The sequence below is a fragment of the Choloepus didactylus genome, chromosome 2 (assembly GCF_015220235.1).
Source record: "Choloepus didactylus isolate mChoDid1 chromosome 2, mChoDid1.pri, whole genome shotgun sequence".
NCBI classification, from domain to species: Eukaryota; Metazoa; Chordata; class Mammalia; order Pilosa; family Megalonychidae; genus Choloepus; species Choloepus didactylus.
Window position 1 is genome coordinate 108,597,871 of NC_051308.1, and position 22,191 is coordinate 108,620,061.

General features: G+C 57.0%; 1 protein-coding gene across 9 annotated transcripts; it reads right to left on the reverse strand.

Annotated features, from left to right (window-relative positions):
* Nucleotides 1–564: 564 nt before the first annotated feature.
* On the reverse strand, nucleotides 565–21,667 carry PEAR1 (platelet endothelial aggregation receptor 1). 9 transcript variants are annotated; one of them, XM_037825681.1, is made up of 25 exons: nucleotides 21,532–21,667; nucleotides 14,196–14,296; nucleotides 13,560–13,735; nucleotides 12,403–12,512; nucleotides 11,564–11,668; nucleotides 11,075–11,175; nucleotides 10,234–10,326; nucleotides 9,767–10,010; nucleotides 8,856–8,979; nucleotides 8,516–8,652; nucleotides 8,214–8,426; nucleotides 7,734–7,908; nucleotides 7,524–7,644; nucleotides 6,605–6,768; nucleotides 6,407–6,509; nucleotides 6,134–6,280; nucleotides 5,773–5,898; nucleotides 4,718–4,846; nucleotides 4,473–4,601; nucleotides 4,072–4,284; nucleotides 3,726–3,814; nucleotides 3,488–3,623; nucleotides 3,239–3,313; nucleotides 2,911–3,147; nucleotides 565–1,713 (listed from the first exon to the last, which is right to left on the reverse strand). In XM_037825681.1, exons 4-25 carry the CDS (start codon nucleotides 12,501–12,503, stop codon nucleotides 1,562–1,564), a joined length of 3,114 nt encoding a protein of 1,037 aa, XP_037681609.1. In that variant the 5' UTR covers nucleotides 12,504–12,512; nucleotides 13,560–13,735; nucleotides 14,196–14,296; nucleotides 21,532–21,667; the 3' UTR covers nucleotides 565–1,561. The 9 variants fall into 9 exon arrangements, with proteins under 9 accessions (XP_037681609.1, XP_037681612.1, XP_037681615.1 ...); XM_037825684.1 differs by having other exon boundaries at nucleotides 13,536–13,735; XM_037825687.1 differs by having other exon boundaries at nucleotides 8,856–8,976; nucleotides 12,403–12,592; nucleotides 13,536–13,735.
* Between the last annotated feature and the right edge of the window lie 524 nt (nucleotides 21,668–22,191).

Below are 22,191 nucleotides of genomic sequence, written 5' to 3' on the forward strand. Positions count from 1 at the left end.
CTGACCCTGCGAGGTAGGGATGCGGCAGTCGCTGGACCTTAGGAAGGGGGAGTCCGGGCGGTGGCAGGACCACTCTCCGGGGTCCGCCCATCTGTCCTGTAAGGTGGAGGTACCCGGTGGAAAGGGCCCAGAGAGACCCGGAAAGTTGGTTCAGTGTTGGGTTTCTGTTTTCGATCCCACATATTTAGCCTCCTGGCGATCTGGCTCAGATAATCCGCTGAGTTAATGAGGCGGGTCATACCTCCTTCACATCTTGGTTTCAAAGTCCTCAGGTGTTCTCGACACTGACTGTTCCGCGCTGCTGGTTCCCCATTTGAGTATACGCTCTCTTTCCCCGCTTCCAGCCGCTGCAACAGCTCCCCCCTCAAACACACACACGCACACCCTCACCCTACCCGGTTCCACCCGTTTCAACTCACTCCTAGCACGTTCCTGCCTTTGCGCTGTTCCCGGTGGAAATGCCGACCTTTGAGGATCTAGGCCGTCTGTGCTCTAGAGAACCCATTTTGCACTTCTAGCACTTACCACGGTGTCACCAGTACTTTTAATTCACTCAGGCGCTCAATCTTTTGGGGAACCTTTATTGAGTGTCTACTGTGTGCCAAGGGGAATCAATGTTGAGCATAAACACAGGATTCCTGTGAATTTACAGCCCAGTCAGGGAGGCAGAGCTTAATCAAATAGTCACATAAAGAAAAAGCATTCCGGTGGTGCCTGGCACCCTGTAGGCCTTCTGTGGGTATCTGATGAACGAACAAATAGAGCTGTGATTAGTGCTATGAAAAAGAGTTTGGGGGGCTGGAGGAGATGTGAAGGACAAGTAGGGTTAACAAGTGATGGGGGAGGAAGAGCATTCCAGATGTACAAAGGGCCTGTGATAGGAAGTGTGGCAAAGAGGCGGACAGAGGCTGGGTGGGTGGAATGCAGTGACAGGGAGAACAGTTCAAGGTGAAACTAAAAAGGAAGAAGGCCAGGCCAGCAGGGCCCTGAAGACCTTGATAACTTTTGACTCTGGCCCAAGAGCAGTGAGGCACCAATGAAGATTTTCAGCTTGTATTTTCAACAGTGGATTGGAAGGGGTACCACGTGGTCTCAGGACGACCAGTTAGGAGGCTATTGATAGAGTTAACTGGGCTTGGGCTGCCTTCCACTAAAAGGTCAGGACCTGTGCCTGGTCCCCGTTTGAAACCACACATGTACACTCACACACACAGCCCAGCCTGGGGCATGCACAGAAAAGATGCCCAATACATATTTGTGAGATCAATCACAGAGTCATCCAGCAACATTCAACCCACCAGTTTATGTATACAGGGTCCTGGGGGCCTTGGGGAGCAGTGGGTGGGGGAAAGGGAACCCTGGGGCCCTGCTGACCAGTCTCCCATGATGGAACCTGGGAGCCAGGCTCCCATCTCCTCTCCATTCACTTCCTCTAATAAACATGTGCATGTCCACGGCCTGCCGGTCCACTCCCTGCTCCTGGCAGGTTACATCGGGCTCTGTCCCAGCCTTGGGCAGCAAAGGGCATGTGTGCTGGCCTCTGCCACACCAGCTTGGTCCCTCAACGGTCCTGACGTCGAAATGGGGGTGATGGAGGATGCCGAACTGGAGGCAAGTCATAGTGTCCAGGGATGTGGCTGTTCTTGGGTGAGTCGTAGTGACCAGGGGGCAGGCCCGGAGGCAGGGGGGGCTGGGGGCCCACAGAATCTCGGTCTAGAGAGAGAAGCAGCAGATGAGGGACAGGTGTCTCCTCCCCCTCTGTGCCAGTTTGGATATATTATGTCCCCCAAAAAGCCATGTTCTTTAATGTAATCTTGTGGGGGCAGATTTATTAGTCTTTCAATTAAGCTGGAAACTTTTGATTGAATGTTTCCATGGAGATATGACTCACCTAACTGTGGAAGATCCTTTTGATTAGATTATTTCCATGCAGGTGTGGCCCCGCCCATTCAAGGTGGGCCTTGATTAAGTCACTGGAATATTTAAGAGAGGAGCTAAGAGCCAACACAGATCCAAATGCTTGCTGATGCTTGCAGACACTTGGAGATGCAGACAGAAGGATGTTTGGAGATGCTAAGCAAAGAGATGAAACCCAAAGTTTGCCCCAGAGCAGCTAAGAGTGGACCCCCAGACACATAGAGAGAAATATCTTAGGAGAAAGAAGCAAGAATGCAGAGGAGCTAAGAGAGAGGAGCTAAGACAGACACCCAGAGACATTTTGGAGAAAGCCACTTTGAAACACAACCTGGGAGCAAAGGACAAGCAGATGCCAGCCACGTGCCTTCCCAGCTGACAGAGGTATTCTGGATACCATCAGCCGTTCTTCAGTGAAGATACCCTCTTGTTGATGCCTTGGTTTGGACTCTTCTATGGCCTTAGAACTGTGACTTTGTAACTTAGTAAACCCCCTTTATAAAAGCCAATCCGTTTCTGGTATTTTGCATAATGGCAGCATTGGCAAACCAGAACACCCTCCCACCACTCTCCTCTCTTCAGCCCCTTCTGCCCAAATAGAGGTGGATGGTGCTGGACATAGACCAGTTTGCCACCAGCTGCCAGTGGGGTGGGGGGGACCACCTCAGACTGCCCACCTCAGAGGGTGTGAGTGCACCTTGCCACCTGCCTTTCTGAGAACCATCTCCACCTCAGGTGCTGTACAGCCACCAATTCAGCTCCTCAGCCCCACATGGTAGGTGCCACCACTCCATTTTACAGATGAGGAAACAGCTCTAAGGGGCAAGGTGACTTCCACAACATCATGCCTATTTTGAGCTCAAGCCTGACCCCAAAGGCCTTGCTCTTGCTGCCAAACCACACTTGCCTCCTTTTCTCCCTCTGTCCTTTCACTCTTTCTACCTCCCTCATCCCAGCTCTCCCTGCCCGTGGCCCCAGTGGAGAGGGAGAGCTCACCGTGGGTCAGGGGACTGGGCTGCTCGTAGGTGCCACTGTCTCTCTGTGGCTGGGGATGTCGCCGCCTCTGGCTGTCCCGGAGTTGAGGAGGCTGCCTGGGGAGAGAGCCTTTCATCTCCACATAGCTGCTCTCCCGGGGACCCCCGAGCAGGTTGGGCAGGTCCCGGATGGTGGCGTAGGGGTTCTCACTGCTCAAGGAGGCGACACTGGCCCCCAGCCCCTCCTCAGAGATCGGCCCTAAGGATAGGAGGAGGAAGTCAGACTCGGTGGAGGCACTGGCTCCTAAACCTTAGCTCAGGTCTGTCCCTCTTTGCCCCCAACTCCATACCTTTACTGTAGAACTGGCCTAGGCCATTACTATTGCTGTAAGTATAGCTGTAGCTTCGGTCCGGGAGGCTGCTACCTGAGGACGAGGAGGCAACTTGCAAGCTGGTCCCTGGTCCCCTCCCCAGGCCCCCTCCTCCTCTAGAACAGGGGCACAGAACCTCCTTCTCCAGACCCACAGACTCAGATGGAACAGGGTGCTGGGCTGCACATACTCACCCTCACTGGAAGCCTCAGCCCCCCAGGCACCTACCTCTGTCCAGAGGCCCTGGAGGGGGCTCCCGGCGGTGCTTCCAGTCAGCAGGCAGGGTGGCATGGTTATCATGCCCATGGCCTCCACCTGGCCGCTCGGGGACTTGGAGGCTGGCAAAGAGCTGACTGCCTGGAACCTGACAGGGGAGGGGTGGGATAGGGAGAGTACTGTTCAAGGGTGGAACTTTCCAGGCTTTTGCCCATCCCTCCACCACAGCATCCCCTTCCCCAACACTGACCTTGTTAGGGGGTGGAGGGTTAGGTGAGCACTGGGACAGGGTGTGGTAGCTGGGGTTGGAATAGTAGTGACTGTAGCTCGGAGGGACATCTGTACAGAACAGACATGGGCTCAAGGTGAGCTCAGAGACAATCCAAGGGCCCATGCTAGTTGGGAGCCAGGCACTTCTGTTCCAGCCCAGGAGATCCATAGTTTGGCCTCCCTGACCTCCCTTCCTTCCTTCCTCCAACTCTCCACTTCCCATCCCCTGGGTCCAAGGAGGGACCCAGGAGCCCCGTACCCCATCCTGTCCTTGTGCCTATGAGCCCCATGTCCCTGTCTGTGCCCCATGCCCCATGCCAGCTCACCTGGCATGACATACTCAGAGCCATCCATTCTCCCAGTGCTGTAGGCCACCGCCAGATGTTGGTGCTCCTTGCCTTTTTGCCAATGGCGGTAGCCAATGAAGAGCGCCACCAGTGCCACCACCAGGGACCCCAGCACTGCAATGCCAATCACTGCCCCGAGAGAGTTATAGGCCACTGGAGAGGTAGGCATCATGGTGAAGGGCTCCTGGCTTCCTGTGTGGGATGGGGAGGTTACTCAGGGCAGTGTCTTGGCCCTGATGGTGAGTCTGTGGTGCTTGCATGGGAGAAGCTCCTTGTGGAGTGGCAGGAGTGGTATGACGGGCCTTGGTCCTGGTAGAAACACAGGAAGGTACTTGGTGTCCTGGTTCCTTGGGGACAAAGGGGACTAGAAGAGAACTCACCGATCCTGCAGGGGGCACCGCTGTGGCCCGGGGGACATACACAGGCCCCGGTCTCCAGGTGACACCTCTCTCCAGGTCCACACTGGCACGGCTGGGAGCAGTTGGCACCAAACATCCCTGGAGGGCAGCCTGGGAGGGGAGCCATGGAGGCAGGTGAGGATCAGAGGGGCCAAAAAACTGTAGCCTCATCTTTGGGCCAGGGATAACTTGAGGGCAGGGACATAGCATTCCCCTTCTGTTGATACCTTCCAAGCAGAGGTGTCCAGTCCAGCCTGGGGGACAGATACATCTCCCATCCTGAGGGTGGCAGGTCCCGCCATGGCGACACTGGCAGAGCTGGGCACAGTTGGCTCCCCAGTGTCCTGAGGGGCACACTGTAGGAGACAAGGGGCCTTTCTGGTGGGGCAGGTCCAGACCTTTCTGGATGAATTCTCAGCCTCCAGCATCACTGAAGTTTTAGCTTAGCTTTGGTCTCCCCAGGGACACCAAGGCTTTAAACAGTATCTGCATACCAGTGACTCACCAATTCATATCTCCAGTACAGTCTCTCCCTTGAACTCCAGACTCACATGCCCAATTGCCTACTCAACATCTGCACTTTGGCTGTTTCATAGGCATTGCAAAATAACGTGTCCAGTGCTAGACAACCAAAGGCTTCCAAGCTACTCTGGAATGCTTAGCTCTGGACTTTTTTTTTTTTTTTTTTTTTAACATGTGAGGGAAGTAAACATTCCTCCTGTTTAAGGCATTATTTTTTTCATCTCTGACACTAGCAAATAATCTCATAATCATTGTTACAAAATTCTACAGGAAAACTTTTCACCAAGATCACTTCCTTCTTTACCCTGTCTGCCAGTGAGCTTGAAACCAGCCTTTTTCATAGTTACAGCCATTCATTTTCTTTTTCAAAATTTGTTTTACTTGGTTTTTGCACTAGTCTTTTCCATGATCTTTTCAATCTATTTATATGGGAAAGAGGCCATGTATAATAAATAAAAATAAGTTGAAAAATGCAGGCAAAAAAGTCCAATATTGAGCTTATAACTCCCCTGCCCCCCAAAATATTGCTCCTCCCAGTCTTCCATGCAGAAAGGCAGGGATTTTTTTTTTCCTGACAGGTCCATTGCTGCATCCCCAGCACCTAAAACCATAGCCAGCATGTAGGTGATGCTCAATAGAAGGTTGAGTCAAGGTGGGTCCAGTGGCTTTTTATACCCAGGAACAGTGGAACAGAGGCCTCCCCTACTCAGCCCACCCTCTCAGCATGCACACGCCCTAAGACAAACAAGCTGCCACATACGTTGAGAGCAGTCGGGGCCTGTCCAGCCGGCCAAGCAGTAGCAGGTCCCATTTGAGGGGTGGCAGGAGGAGTGGTTAGCACACTTGCAGGGCTGGCAGCGTTTGCCATAGTGGCCAGGAGGACAGGCTGGGGGAGAGGGGCATGTGGTGATTGGAGGCGGGAGCCAGTCCTCAATCAGCCCTCGACTCCACTATCTCTCTCCCCACTTCCTGCTGCAGTGAACAGCCCAAAGAGAGTAGGGTCAAAGGAAGAGACCAAGAGGGGTGGAGTGGGGTCTTCTGGTATCTGACACTGCACTGCTCCATACTGCTGATGTGTGTGTGTTTGGGGAGGGGGGTATGGTTTGGAGAGGGAGCCTCACATCTCTGGCAGGAGTGGCCTCGGAATCCAGGTACACACAAGCAATTGCCATTCTCAGGGTTGCAGGTGCCCCCATTCTTGCAGGTGCAAGTGTTGCTGCAGTTCGCTCCCCAGAAGCCCACAGGGCAAGGCAGGTGGCAGTGGATGCCTATAGGAGAGAGGGATAGGGTGAGCCTGGCCCTGGCCCCCTCTTGTCCCATGGGGGTTCTTCTGGACATACTTCTTATGGGATGGGTCCACAGCAGGCCTGGGACTCAGACACTGGAGTGCTCACCTGCCCAGCCAGCCTGGCACTGGCAGTGTCCGTGAATGGGTTCACAGCCATCAGCATGGTCACAGTCACAGCGATTGGCACAGCCTCTGCCAAACTGCCCCTTCTTGGGGAGGGTATAGAGGGCAGGGCAGGCCAGTCAGCTGGGAAGGTACAGTGCTCCCTCCCCTCTCCCAGGTAGGCAGGCTGGCGAGCACTCACCGAGCAGGACAGCTGGCAGTGGGCCCCATGCCACCCAGGAGTGCAGGTACAGGCTCCAGTTTGGGGGCTGCAGACTGCCCCATGGGCACACTGGCAGCTGGCGTTGCAACCAAAGCCCCAGGTGCCGGGTGGGCAGGGCACAGAACAGTTACCACGCTGCCAACCTGGAGGAGGGTCCTTGAAGGTAAGCATGGGGACCCACCCCCTTCTGGAGCAGGCATACACTGGGTGTTGGCTGTGCCAGGATCTGTGCTGTGAGCAGGGGTGGGAGTGGGGGTGCTCATGGCCCCATATAAGAGACTAGCATATAAACTATTAGCTGTTGCACAGAAGGCTAAATGACTTCTGGTGATGCACCATCCCCTTCTGGGTCCTGGTTTCCTTTTTGCAAAATGAAGGGGTTTGGCAGCAAACCCAAATGCTTACAAAGCAACTAAATGGATTACCCAGTTACCCATCAGGTAACTAAATGGGCTATCCAGACCCTGAGTAAGATAATAGGGAGTGCTGGGGACTGGAGGCTGGAGGTTTGTCTGTTACATATATAATAGAGAGCTAGTCAAACAAAATTCTCCATCAGAATGCGACCTAAGTTTTGCCGACATGCCACCCCTGGTAGATCTCAGAAGCCCTTCCTGGCGCTGCCATTGCATTGCATGCTATTGCATGAGGTGCTTTCTGGCCTGGCCCTTTAAAGGACGAGTAGGAATTTTGAGATTGAAGAAAAAAGCAAAGAGAATATTCCGGGAAGGAAGTAGACTGGCTGCTTTCCCACCTCCCGGCTCCAGCCGAGCGGCCCCGCCCTCTCGCTGTGGCCTCTCCCAGGCCTAGGCCTGCCCCTACCCTTGGACCCCTCCTCCTTCCCTCTGCCCCGCCCCTCTCCATGGCTTGTGCCCTCCCCGAGACCCCGCCCCATTACCTTCCTTGCAGATGCACGCGCCGTCGACCGGCGAGCAGGCGATGGCGTTTTCGCAGGCGCAGCGCGATGAGCAGTTGACCCCAAAAGTGTCGGGGGGGCAGAGGCTAGCGCAGTGCGGGCCCTTGGAAAGCGGGTGGACGAGCTAGTGAGAGGGGCGGGCCCCTCCTCGGCCGCCGCCTCCCTCTTGGCTCGCCGCGGGCCGCGTCTCACCGTGTAGCCGGGCGCGCACCGGCAGAGGCCGCTGTCGGCCTGGCAGACGCCGCCGTGCAGGCAGAGACAGTGCTCCTGGCAGCCAGGCCCGTGCGTGTCCTGAGGGCAGCTCTCGTTGCAGTGGAGGCCGGCCCAGCCCGGCAGGCACGAGCACTCCCCGTTCATCGGGTGGCAGCTGCGGACGGGGGAGCGGCGCGGTCTGAGCCGGGGCCCGCAGGCCGGCCTCCCGGTCCCCTCCGCGTGGCGGGAGCCGGACATCTTCGGAGTAAGGAGGCCATAAGGAGGCTCGGTGTTGTCCCGAGAGTGGGCTTGGGGCGAGTACGGGGACCCCAAGTCCCTCCCGTCCTCGAGGCCCCTTCCTTTTCCCTTCTGTGACATCCTGACTCGCCCTTGGATATACCACTGTCACTTTCCGTGACTCCGGTGGAGGACCCCTCCCATTGGCTCCTGACCCCTTGACCGCAATGTCCCGCGACCCACCTGAGGCTGTGCTCCGGGTCGCAGGTGCAGGATTCCCGACAGCTGGGGCCGTAGAAGTCGTCAGGGCAGAGACGCTCGGCGCAGCGGTCCCCGCTGAAGCCGTGTTCGCACAGACACGCGCCGTTGGCGGGGAAGCAGCGGGCCCCGGGGGCGCAGTCGCACGTCTCCGCGCAGTCCTGCCCGAAGCGGCCCACGGGGCACTCCTCGCGGCACCTGGGCGCCTCTTCGAGTGAGCCCGGCCGCGCCCCCACCACCCCCCTGGCCCGCCCTCTGCCCCTCCCGCCCGCGCCACCGCCGCTCACCGATCCCCTGTGTAGCCCGGAGCGCAGCGGCACTGCCCAGTGAATCGTTCGCAGCGGCCGCCGTTGTGACAGCGACATTCCTGGGAGCAGTTGGGTCCGTGGAAGCCCTCGGGGCAGGGCAGGGAACAGATGGTGCCCTGTGGGGATGAGAGGTCAACAGAGCCCCAGGAGCCCAGCCCCCTCCCCATGCCCTCAGGGTCCCTGGACACCCTTACAGCCACTGAGGCCCTCAGAGCTCTCCAGGGCCCACGGGGCACACCCCCTCACACACATCCTCCTCAGAGCCCCGATGAGAACCACCCACAGAATTCTCCCCAGACTCCCACCCCGCTTTTCATACCATCCAGCCAGGTGGGCAGCTGCAGGTGTTCTGGGAGGGTGGGCAGACACCTCCATTGTGGCAAGGACAGGTGCTGGGGCAGAAGAAACCAGCGGTGCCCTGGCGACAGGGCACCTCACAGCTGCTGGGCAGAGTGGGTAAGGTCAGGGTGTAAACAAACAGCACCAGCCTACCCCCTTGCCTCTAGGACCCCCAGCCCCCCACCCCAGAGGAAGGCTTGACCACAGGACTCTGATTCAAACCCACCCTGGGAGTCCTATCCCTCTTTCCTGTTGGGGGCTGCAGGAATCAGAAAGCAAAGATTTCTGGGGCAAAATAATAGTAATAAAACAAAAAAATAAAAAACAGGGGACACCCCAAGGTGGTGTGGGGGGGGTGTGTATGTGTAGAGTGTGGGGCCATGGTGGCATGTCCACTCCCCCGGGCGCCCTCAGCTCCACCTCCTCCCCTCAGCTCATGCCGTTCCCTTGGGGGAAGCGCCTCTGCCTATGGAGGGCTCACCTGAACCCAGACTCCTCCGTGAATCCTTCCTTGATCTCCACCTAAGGGCACCCTCTCCCTCCTGGGATTCTCCAGCCCTTCCTGCAACCTGCCTTGTGACAGGACTCTCTGGGTCTTTGTCTTACTCTTGCTTTACAAACTACTTTTCACGTGCTATCTCATGTTCTCTTCACAGTAACCGTTTAGGTAGACCATACTCTTCCCATTTTCCAGAGAAGAAACAAGCTCATGGAGAGTCAATGATTTGCCCAAGATCACTCAGCTATTTGGTGACAGAGCTGAGACTAGGACATTGGCCTCTCAACTCCCTCCCCACACCTAGGACCCTGCTGAGTCCCCTCCTATCCCCATGTTTGCCCATGCAGCCTATGTCTATAACCCCATTAGCATGTCATCCTTTCACAACTCACTTGGGCCCAGTTCTCTCCGTGGGGCAGAAGCAGGCTCCAGTCCGAGGGTCACAAGGTGCCCCGTGGCACTGGCAGATGAACTGGCAGCCAGGGCCATAGTACCCAGGGGTGCAAGGCCGAAGGCAGTTGGGGGGTTGCAAGCCCGAGGGGCAGTAACAATTCCCACTCTTGGGGTCACAGGAGCTGCTGTTACCACAGCTGCAGGGCTTGTCACACTGTGGCCCCCACACTTCTGGGGAACATGCTGTGGGATAAGGAGGGCAGGGACAGCGGTTTGGGGGGAGGTGTCTAGCCCCTCCCAAACTTCCAGTTAGTCCCTAATTCTGTCTCTCAGCCCACACACACACCCACCTCTCCATAAAAGGCAGCTGGCTGCAATGGGACCCTGGCAGGTAATTGCCCTGGTAGGGAGGGGGTGCCCAAAGGTTCTGTGCCCCTGGGGGTGCAAGAGGCCACCAGCCACTCACCACTGGAGCAGTCATCGCCCCGCCAACCTGGGACACACTGGCACTGATTGGGCGCCACACAGCGGCCGTGGACACACTCCTTGTCACAAAGTGCTGGGACAGAGATGGGCATGAATGAGAAGATGCTTCCAACCCTGCCCTGCCCACCTTTTAGCCTCTGAAACTTAACCCCTTCTTCCTCCCACACAGGGACCTAGACTTTTCCAAACATCAATTCTGCCTCTAAAATGAAGAAAGACTGAGAGACAGAAACTCAAGGCAGAACTTGACAAGATCCCAGGCTCCCAGGTCTCTTTTCATGAAGTACTCTAACAAACATTTTGGGGAAATATATGGTGGGGTGGGATTCCTCAGGTGGGAACTGGACATGCATGCTGTCCAGACAGAGGGTGGGGGCTGAGGGCCAGGGTGGTAGGTCAGGCTGGGAGGGAGTCTCTGCAGGAGCTGGGGGCGGTCAGAAGAGACCTGACAGATACAGGTCAGAGACAGATAGCAACAGAGAGACGAGATAGGAAGAGACAGAGATGGATCCAGACAAGAGCCCTGGAACAGACAGACAGCTCTGGAACAGAGAGGGACTGAGAGATGCAGAGACAGGCTGCTCAGGAACACGGAGAGACAGGATGGAAGGGACATGGGCTCTGCTGGAGACAGGAGCATGAAGTGGGGACTTAGGGGAAGTATTGACAGGACACTGGGAGGGCTGGGCAAGTAGGGAGGGTGGCCCCCTCCTATTCCACAGCCCCACCTGCCCCCTCCCCTGAGCCGGCAGCTGCTAGCTCAGCAGATTTCCAAGAGGTGGGGAGAGGGTAAGGGCAGGGGGCTCCGGCCCAGGACTCACGGACACAGGCCCTGTTGCTCTCGTAGTAGCCCTGGCAGCACTGCAGGCGCCGACGGTGATCTGTCTTCACTACCTGACGGTACACAGTCCGGTAGACGACACTGGGGGAGACCCAGAGGGAGCATGGCTCACAGTCCTCCTGACTGAGGCCCCTGCTGCCCACCCTCATCTCCTGGGGGAGGACTGGGAGGCACTGCCCAACACTCTGGGCTGGGGGAAACACAGAAAGAGCATTCCCTCCTTGCCGCACACACAGCCACACACACATGCAATACAGCATATACACACTGACACACACCACACACGCACACTCACCCATCCATCCTTCTCCACCTGCCCCCACACCAACCACACACACAGCACACGAGGAGTGAGGGCCTCGAGGCCAAATGTTCCCTCTAAATTCTAAAGGTTCTGAGAAGAGAATGGGGACGTGAAGGGCCAGAGGGCTCCTGCCCATTTGCTAGTGGAGGGGGAGGGGGCACTCACGTGGGCTGGGGACAGGTGTGGGGGTTCTCCCAAGGCCGATCACAGGGCTCTGAAGGGAGCAGGCTGAAGGGGCGGGAGTAAGATTCCTTGGTGGTGGTGGTGAAGCTGCAAGACAGCAAAGGAATGAAAGAACGGGGTCAGGGGCCAAGAGGAGGGAGGGAGGCCTGAGCTGGCAAAGAGTGCACAGAAAGCAGGGCTGGGAGGGCCTGGCCACGGTGGGGAATTGCCCCAGCATTTGGGTTTGCTGCCCCAAGCCTAGGATGAACTTTCCATCCCACCCCACCTCTCAAGTCTGGAGGGATCCTCCCAGGCTTGGAATGTTCCGGGACACCCCTGCCCCATCAGAGTTCTCCCCTTCTCACCTATTGGATTAGACCCTGTGATTTTTGTTTCCTCTTTCTCCCCCATCTTACTTCCTATCTGGGAGCTAGAACAGACTTCCAACCTAGATGATGGAGATCAACTGAAGCATTTCTAGCCAAATTCAGCCCTGGCTCTTGCTCCCCAACCCTGTCCCGTTTGCTCCCCACGGGGCAGCCCCTCTGTTTGCTCCACAGTGAATGACTGCCACACTACAATGTCCTGCAGCTGGCCTCCCACAGGGACCAAGGGATGGGGACAGAGAGGGGGACAGAGAAAGGACAGGATCGGAGATGGGGATGGAGTCAGAGGCAGCGCATAGAAGGGAACAGAAATGGCAGAAACAGAGAAATGAGGAGGGAGGTGACTGGAGAGAGGGAGGGAAGGAAAGGAAGGGACTGGGAAGGGGAGCACCGGGAGGGAGAATCAGGTTGTGGGGGACTTGGTGCCCCCAAGGCACAGCAGGGACTCCCTCTCACCTTTCCCAGATGCTGCAGGCGTTGGGGTCACTGTGGTTGAGGGCTGCAGCCAGTCCCAGGCCAAGGGCCAGGAGAAGGAGGGGCTTCAGAGGCGGCGACATTGCAGAGGCCTGCAACCAATGGGGCCAGGTGCAGAATGGGCGAGCGGCACTACAGCCAGAAGCCTGGAGGACCACAAGTCTGCAGAGCTCTGAGGAGTGGGTGTGCAGAAGAGACCTGGTGGTGCCTCTTGTCCTCTGGCCCCATGCTCCTGGGCTCTTATTCCCGACTAGGCCATGCACTTCCATGCCTCCAAGCCTTCGCTTATGCTGATCCCTCCGCCTGGATGTCCACCTTCTCATTCTCTACCTGGAGCACTCATCTTTCAAGGTCTAGCCCCAGAGGCACCCCTTCTTCTCAGCTAGCTCCTGACCCCCACTGGCAGACTGCCCCCACCCCTCCCTTCTGGGCACCCCCAGCACCATTCACCATTCTTCTAGTGCCTGAGCCTCGACCATGACCTCCAGAGGCAGGAACTCAGTGCCCTTTCTCTCTGAATCCCCAGTCCCCAGTCCAAGGCCAGACTGGCACTTTGATATTTATACCAAGGTCTGAAACTGGAACCAATGAGGGAAGCTATAAGGGAAGTAGACTTGGGCTTCATTGGAGGAAGAATTTTCCAACAGTCAGAGAAGTGCAGCAATGGAATCAGCTGCCTCGGAGGGTGAGCTTCCCGTTACTGGGTGTATGCAGGCAGGGGCCAAAACCACCCTGGCAAAATGCTGCAGGGAGTTGCCAGCTTTAAGGGGTGGGAGTGGGGCTGGGTCCAGGAGGCTCCTTCCAACCAGTGGTGTGCTGGAGTGGGCTCATTTGGGATCTCAAGAGCCAGTTGTGTGCATCTCTTCCCAAAGCCAATGTCACCTTGGTAGCTTAAAATCAGATGTGGTGGGATTCTTTTCACCATAGAAATAGGCAAATGTCACAAATCAGGGCCATCTCCTTCACGGATCGGAGCTGGTTGTTAACCATTTGCCAGCAAACCACTGTATCCGACTCTGTCTACCAGAAGAGGTCCCCAACTCGGTCTCAGACATCAGGAAAAGCCCCCACCTCCCGAAGACCACCCACCCCATCAGCCATTCAGAAATAGGTACCTCCTCATCCCCTCAGTCCCTGACCTTGCCCAGCAGGTGGGAGGAGGGTCAGGACCCCAGAAGACTGTTCTCTGGCTCCTGGGCTCTGGTGAGGCTGAGTTCCTCGAGGCCCCGCCCCCACAGCCGGTTTCAGATTCAGTATTTGGTGCTCCTCAAACTTGCCCTGGCTCCCGGCTCTGCGCCTCCTGAGGCGCCCACATCTGCTTGTAATTTTTCCGGGAAGAGAGAAAGGTCGTGGTTGCTGGCCCCTTACCCCCCTGAGTATCTCTGGAATGCCTTGCCTGGCCCCACCCCACACCCCTCACCCACACACTCCCAGGGTCCCCAAAGCCTCTCCCCAGCTCCAATCAGGGTGGCCCCTCCTTCCCTCCAGGTCTCGCAGTAAGAGATATGCTCCCTAACTTAACCCATCTCACCCACTTCTGTTCCATTCCCATCAGTAACTCCTCGACCCTCCCAATGGCCCACCTCTCCTCCCCCTGCCTCCATACTCCACTGCAAAAGTCGCTCCTGCCTGCTGCTCCTCCATCCAGCAGAGCCACAGTGGCTCCCCATCACTCTGGCTGCACTGCCCTCCACCACAGGTCCCCCAGAGCAAATCTGTACCTCTGGTTTTCTCTGTGCTTCCTCCCATCAGTCCTCAGCCCCCAAGTAACTTACCTGGCCTCTACAGCATCCTGGGGCCTGAAGAACTTAGGTGAGCCAGGGGCAAGGTGGATTAACACTGGGGGGACCAGAGAGTGTCCCAGGGGATATGGACCCTGAAAACAAGACATATGGCCTGGCTAGGATGGGGGAAGGGAGGCAGCTGAGAGGGGACACACCTTAGCATGGGCAGAAGTAGGGTCCCCAAACTACCCCTTCCCACCCTGCTCTGTTTGAGCCACTGTCCCAGGCCTGGGGCCCACCTCCAGCACTCTCTCTGTCTCTCTGTCTGGTCCCAGCTAACCTCCCCACCTCTCCCTCAGGTATGCTTGGCAGCCAGGGGTGTGGGCAGGCTATGGCAGGAAGGACTAGAGTGGAGGCACAGGGAGGAAGTGACATGTAGCCCAGAGAAAGCGCCTTCTCCCATTCACGCCAGCCCCCCAGCCCCGACCAGTCCCCGAGTAACAGCAAGTGTGCCCTTCACCTCCTCTCAACCAACTTCTAGAGGCAGTGGTTCACCCAGGGCTTCAAGATGGACCTGGAGGTGGAAGGGGAAGCCTGGGGAGGGATTGATGCAAATAACCACCACTCTGGCTGGCTGGGAGTGGGGGGGCGGGTAGGTCCTGTTTTCCCAAAGGACCTCAGGGCAGGGCTGGAGCAGCAGAGAAAACACTCAGCTGGTCAGCAATGGGGCTGGAAGCCAGGGGGTGGGGTTCGGGGAGACCAGTGGGTGGCCGGTTAGGGAGGGGAGAGAGGGAATGGGGACCCTGGTAGGGAGAAGGGAGAGGCTGGACCATCCTCAGTCCCTGAGGAGGGAATCCTGGCCAGACCAGGAGCCAGGAGCCCCACCCTCCCCTCTCAGGCTCGTTCCCATTTGAGCCTTCGTGCCTGAGGCCCTGGCCCACCCTCCCCTAACTGCCATCCAGTCCCAGCAGCACTGGGTCCCGTGTGAAAGCACTGGGCCCCACATGACTACACAGGCCCCCAAGGGATTTAAATCAGACGACTGGACAATTCCCGGCTCCCGGCCCCATCCCCAGGGACCCACATTGCACTCACTGCAGGCTCTCTTCTCCATCTTCCCATAAAGATGCCCCCCTTCCCCTCCTGGTCCGCCCTCTTTCTCCACTGACTTTCTGGCTTGAGGAGCCCAAATACCTTCCGTCACAATGAGAATAATAATGTGACCACATGTATCATTCGCTATGCTTGAGACAGCAGGGTGCTGAGTAATTTACAGCGTACATCAACCCATTGTGTTAGGCATCATTAGTATTCCTACTTTACAGATGAAGAAACAGGCACAGAGAGGGTAGGTAACCTGCCCAAGGTCACACAGCCAGTAATGTCGAGCTGGGATCCAAACCCAGGCTGTTGGCAGGAGCCTCAAGCGGCTGCAGGCTTTCACAAGCCCAGGCAGAAAGCCCAGGGGCTTTGCATCTCTTTTGAATAGCTTCAGTTATAGGGGTGGGGGGAGCCTGGTAGGGGGACTGGACAGGAGAAGGGGATGGGGTGGGGGCTGCCACAAGAACAAGATCCAAGGCGTGGGAACCGAGATGTGTTTACAGTCAAGAATGAGCTGACACTTCTCGCTCCTCCACCTCGAGATGCAAAGCGGCTGGGCTCTTGGCCAGGCCCCTGAGTCCCCAGTCCCGCCTCCACAGCCCCCCAGCATCCCTGCCCTCTCTGCCTCTGAGCCCACACAGGGCCCAACCCTGCTCACCCTCCCCTGCTCCCCTGCTCTTCTCTCAGTTCCCTCTGGTAGAGAGCCCCCTTTATCTTTACTGTGCCCAGCCCCTCCCAGGAGGCAGGAAATGAGTCTGGAATCTGGGGTGGGGGTAAGTGGAGCAGAGTGACTGGTGGACAGGAGAGAATCATTTCAGTGGAAGGAAGATAGCAAGAGTGGGGCTGACAGAGGTGAGACAGAAAAAGGGACTTCCCCACTGGCTCCCTTCCAATTCTATTCTCCGGGAAGCGGCATAGCACAGGATAACTCCTGGGCTCTGCCTCCACCCCTTCCAGTTGTCTCCTCACCCTGTGCAAACCTGGGTGGAACCCCAGTTCTGCCACTTACTGTGTGGCCTTGGACAGGTTGCTTACCCTCTCTGTGCCTCAGTTTTCTCCTCTGTAAAATGGGGATAATAATAGCAACTCCTTCATAGAGTTGTTGTGAGGATTAAACGAGTTAATATAAAACGCTTAGAGCCAGTACATAATATTAACAATTAACATTAGCTGTTTCCATGTTAGCACCCTCAGCATCCCTCTTGCACCCAACATAACCCTATCCCTACTCCCCTTACACTGCCATGCCTTTTGGGTATTAATTCCAGGAAAAGCTGTTTCTCATTTTTTTCTGAAGAACCCCCAGGATGATCCGGGAATGGGGAATGGAGATGGGGCCGCAGATGCTGACAGAGAGAAAGGAAGTGGGAGTGGGAGGGGGCCAGGCTCCTGGGAGAATCTGATCCCCCAGAACAATGGGCTGCTCGCCAGGTGCATCTCCCAACCAGAGGCAGTTGACAGGGGCAGGATGCCTGGATTCTGCTCACCCCCCAGCCCACAGCCTGAGCACTAACTCCAGCTGCTGCTAGGTTCAGCCGCCCACTTTTCTCTTCTCTGACAGTGTCTCTCCATTTCTCTTTCTCTCCCCCATCCCCCTTCCCACTTTGGAATCCAAAGTGCCTCTGTCACTTACTAGCTGTGTGACCTCTGCACATCACTTAAGCCCTCTGAGTCTCCATCTTCTCATCTGTAAAATGGGATAACAACCCCACCACCTCACCCCCCTCTCCCAGGGCCGCTTTGAGAGTTAGAACTGCTGTTTCCAGTGACCACCCTGGAACAGAGCCTTAGACCAAAAGCTGCCCAGTGGATGTGTGTTGATTCAGAAGCGGATTCTCCCATGCTCCCTTTATCTTTTTGTCTTTTGTCTTGTTCTTCATCAGCAGGTGTCTGCTTTCTGCCTTTTTTCCTTCTTCCATCAATTTCTTTTTCTCTGTCTTTCTGCCTCTCTCCTTCCTTTTTTATATCAGGCTGCCATGTACAGTTGTGAAGTATGTTCACTGCACAAGGGCATTAGCCTTCAAGGGGGCCTGGAAACTGAACTTCAGCTATGATCCACTCACCAAGTCTTGTGTCTTGACTTGGTACTAAGGGTGCCTAGTCCTGTGTCTCTCTTGACTTTCTCCCTATCTCTGTCTCTTTGTGTTCTTTCCCAGCCCATCCTTGCCAGGGAGACAGAATCCCATAGTCCTCCCCATTCAGCAGTGAGATCTCAGCCCAAGGCTTCCTTCCCTCCCTCCCAGCATTGACCCAGGATGCCCTGTGACCCGGAGCCTGGGTTGCTTGGCTCCACATGCCATATGGTACACATGTGTACATGCTTGCACACGTGAGCCCAGAGCCCCTCCCACACCCAGCCAAGCCAGGCCCTCGGCATGCCAGGCATGTCTGCCGGATGGAGGGACAGGAAGCCTGCTAGCACGCCAGAGGCTCAGCGGGAAGGGGGCAGGGGTGAGGGGCTGGCCTTGTGTTCTCTGTGGCTCAGGAAACAGAAGCTAGAGGGTCCTCGGCCTGACCTGTTTACTCATCAGGAAATAGGGAAGCTGCAGGGATTCTGACTCACCAAACATTTATTTCACACCTACTGGAGGTTGGCGCCAGTGCTAGCCCCAACCCTCACCACTGCCCCATAAGGTGCTAATGATTATTATCCCCACTTCACAGACGGAGCCACAGTGAGTCTCAGGTGAGTGACTTGCCGAAGGGCCTCCAGGTAGTCTGCTTCAGAGCATACCCCTGGGGTGTTGCAGCCTAGGGAGCAGTTTGCCACTCTGGCTCACACTGCTCATCCCCACCTCCAGATTACCCTCAGAAAGTGCAAGTCTACTCTGGCCACTACCCTTCTCTAACACCCTCTATGGCTCCCCACTCCACAGGAAAGAGCACCCAGGGGCTGGTCCCACCAGGTGTCCGGCCTTATAGCCCCTGCCCCCTCGCTCCTGTCACACTGGATACCTCACTGCCCCCACCCCCCACATACCTCCCACCACTTCTGCCCAACCCACCTCTTGAATGCCCAGATCCCACCCATCTATCAAGGTCAACCTCTTCCAGGAAGCCTCCTCAGTGACTCCAACCCTCACGCATTTCTCCCTCCTCTCAAGGTCCTCCTGCAGACTCTTGTGCAGTCACCATAAGACCCCATGGTCCTAAGGGGCACCTGGGTTGTTCTCCCTCAACTCTGCCCTGAGGCCACCTCTAAACTGGACATGGATCAGTCCCCAGAGGCCTAACACTTCCCCCAAACCCTCTGCTGGGGACAGGTGGGACTAATGCAGGCCAGCCCAGGAGCCCACAGCCCCCCAGTGCACCCCATCTTGTGACTGCTGATTTGAGCATCTGGTTTCCCCACCAGACTGGGACTCCCTCAGATCCTACTATCTCTGAGGCTCTGTTAGTGGGCCCTGGGTGTCTCCTCATAGCTTCCACCCTACAAGCCATTATGTTTTGTTTGTTTGCTTGGTTTTTTTTTTAAGTTTTTGTGTTTTTGTTAAGGTCTGTCTCCCTCACTAGAATGGTGCTCCATGGTGGCAGGGCTCCTCTCTGTCTTCCTCGCCCATGTCCCCCACACCCAGCCCCCATCTGCACCCACACAGGCACCTGGCACCCTGCAGGCAGCAACTAAGTGTTGAAGGAGCAGGAGTGAATGAACTGATAAACCCGAAATCCTTTCTGACTCCAATAAGCTTTGACCTTACTTTGTGGGGAGTGGGGTGAGGGGGCGGGTGGCAGCTGCTCAGAGGCTGTGGCTTCTTCCTGGCTCCCAGACAACAGAGCTCTGCCCTCAGGACAGGGCGGCGGTGAGACAATGGCAGAGGCGAGAAGGTGGAGTTCAGAAAAAAACCACACACAGAGTGAAAGGCAAGGCGCTCCAGACCTGGCCTTCTGACCTCCCTGCAGGAATTCCTCAGGGCCGGCCTCCAAGTTCCAATGGGGTGAGTGCCCCGGAGTGCGTGGCATTGAGTCACCTGGAGAGGGAGGGGGGTGCCCACCCTGTCTGAGCCTTCATCCTGCCCCTCCCAGGCCAGGGACAACGCCCCCTCCCTGCCCACTCACAGGCCTCCTGCCTCATCCAAAACAGAGGGGACTGAGTCCCAGATGCTGCTATGTGGGGCGGGATGGGGCATAGAGGCAGGAGAGGCTCCAAGCCCCAGAGATCCCCGTGTGCTACTTCTCTTAGGCCTCCATCGCGCCACGCGTAGGCGCTGTAATCCTAATTGCCACCCCTTATGAAATGCATACTGTGAGCCAGATCCTTTCATTTCATTCTCTCAGCAACCCTATGAAATAGGTGCAATTTTGACTCCCATTTTATAGATGAAGAACTATCCCAAAGAGGCTAAGTAATTTGCCCAAGGTCCCACAGCGAATAAAGAGCAGAGCAGGGATTTTGAGCAGGTCTTTTAAGCTCCAAAGCCAGTGCGGCCTCTCTTGATCTTTCCAGCCCCCGTGCCCTCTCTTTGGACAGACTCCCTCTGTCTTTCTTTTTTGTTCTGTCTCTAGGTCTCTCTCCATTTTTTCTAAGTCTGCCTTTTTTTTTCCCTTGGGGCCTCATTGTTCCAAGCAGTCTCTATGCCCCTGCCTGTGTTTTTGCATTTCTCTGTTTCTGTCCTTGTTTTGAAATTTATGTCTCTCTATATCTCTGTCTTTCTCTTTCCCTCTCTCCTTCCTGCCTCCTGTGACTCCTCCTGCTGGCTGCTCCACCACTGGGTAGGTGCCAGGAGGGAGCCAACACCCTCCCCAGAGCTAGGATTGGGCCCCAGGGCCTCTCAGGAGTCCTGGGGGCCCCCTTTCTCAAGGTTCGGGGCAACGTGGTAGAGGCCCGGCCTGGCCTCGGCCCCCTCCCCAGCAGTGGGGGTTCTAAGGATGCAGCCCAGGGGCCTCTATCTCCCTCCAGGCTTCCGATGGGTGGATGGGACTGCCTGGAGAGCAAGTTTCCTCTTCTGGAAAAGTCTAATAGGGAAGGGCAGTACAGGCAGATGCCAACCCTGGCTTCACAGATCAGGGAAGAGGGGAGGGCAGAGAGGCAAGTCTGGCCGACCCAGCTCCCAGGCAGCAGGGTGGGCAGCACCACCTGCACGGCAAGTATGGTGGGTACCCTTAGGGAAGACCTCAGAAGTGGGAGAGGCGGCAGCAGCAGGGGACAGATGACAGGAGACAGGGAGCTGCCCCCACACCCCAACATAGGCACAGAAAATAGCTTCCACTCCCCACCCGCAGGCCCAGCTGAGGTGGGGGTTGCGAGCTGACCCCTTGCCCAATCCTGCCTGGAACCAAGGCCTAGCTGAGCCTGGGAATCTCAGGCCAGCACAAGCTGTTCCTGTCCCCAGGGATCGGGGTCACAGCTCAGCCCCGGGAGAGGCCACTCATAAAAGGCCAGAGCAAGGGAGCTGGGCATCCACCCTGGGGAGGCTGGGGATGGGGGTGAGGATGAGGAAGGGCCTCACTGGGGTCTGGGCTCCGGGGGCCCCTCCCACCATCAGCACCCCCACCCACCTTACTATTAGCCTTACCTCACACCCTCAGCCCCCCGGGGTTGTCTGGGGAACCCAGATGCCTGAGACCTTTTGCCAACCTTCTAGTCCTGGCAACTAGCAAGGATAGGAAAGCCAGGGACCTAGAAACCCAGGGTCCTTCCCTATACCCTCCCTCAAACATTTCTCCCTGGTGGGGAAAGAGGTAACACTAATAATAAGCACCACCAGGCACTGTTCTAAGCACCATATGTTTTTGTTCCTCTAAGTCGGATAACAATCCTAAAAGGTAGACACTATATTTTACTATTTCCGCCTTTAGAAAGGAGCAACTGAGGCATAGAGAGGTTAAGTTCCTTGATCAAGGTCCCACACTAGTAAGCTGCAGTGTTGGGATTCAAACTTGGGCAGCCTTGACTCCAAAGTCGGTGCTCTTATCCCTTGAGCAAAGGAGAAGACCGGGTACCCCCTTCTCCCGCAGCACTGAGAGGGAGCCGGCTGGTCAGAGGCTACCCGAGGACTCACACTCACTAAGGCCCTCTACGAGGCGCTCGGGAGGGAACTCATTTGCATTTCATTTACATGTTGTTCATTATTCATAAAAACCCCGATCCCCTTTGGCCCCTCTCCACTGCCCCCTCCCCTCCGACCCCCCAGACACACACCCGTCACCTCTCTCTCCGTCTGGCTCTCTTTTTCCCCACTGCCGCCCAGGGTCTCTGACTCCCAGTCGGGGTCCCCTCGGCCCTTTCCCCGCTGTGGGGTCTTCCGACCGCGGGAGCCTTCCCCGCCGAGGGTACGCAGTCACTCACCTGCCTCGGGGCCCTGTCTCTCCGCCGGCTTGGGGTCGGCCTGGAGGAGGACTGGGCGGGGGTCCCTGCGTGGAGCCCCAGCCCGACTGCGGGAGCTGCCGGGGAAGCGAAACGCAGCGGATCGCGGGGCGGGGAGCGGCGCGGAGGGGCGGGGGGCAGGAAGGGGGTGGGAACTCGGGCCCTCGCCCAGGCAGGAAGTTTTGACAAGGAAACCGAGAGCCGGGGGAGGGGAGATCCAGAGTGCCCTGGAGGGAAAGTGAGTTGGGGTGGGATCGCAGACAGGCCGAGCTGCGGGGCCGACTGCCGCAGCCTGACCCCGGGCGCAGAGAGGGTGGGGAGCGGAGGTAGTGACAGCAGGCGCCCGAGGCTGGGGGCCCTCCTCCGCTTTCCACTGGCTGGGTGGCCCTGGGCCGGCTACTCAACCCTTCTTGCCTCAGCTTTCCTAGCTGCAAAATGGGGTTGTGCAAGAGAACCGATGAGATCGTCTGTATCGGGCATCTTCCCAGGGTCAGCACGTGGGAAGCGCCCCCAAAACGTGATCTTTATTAAAGACCCAACCCGGGGACCGACCCGCCGCACCCTAGTCAGGGAGAGGCGGCCGACGAGGTGTTCCTCCTCTTCTCCTGCAGCCCCAAATCACGCTGAGGGAGGATGAGGTCC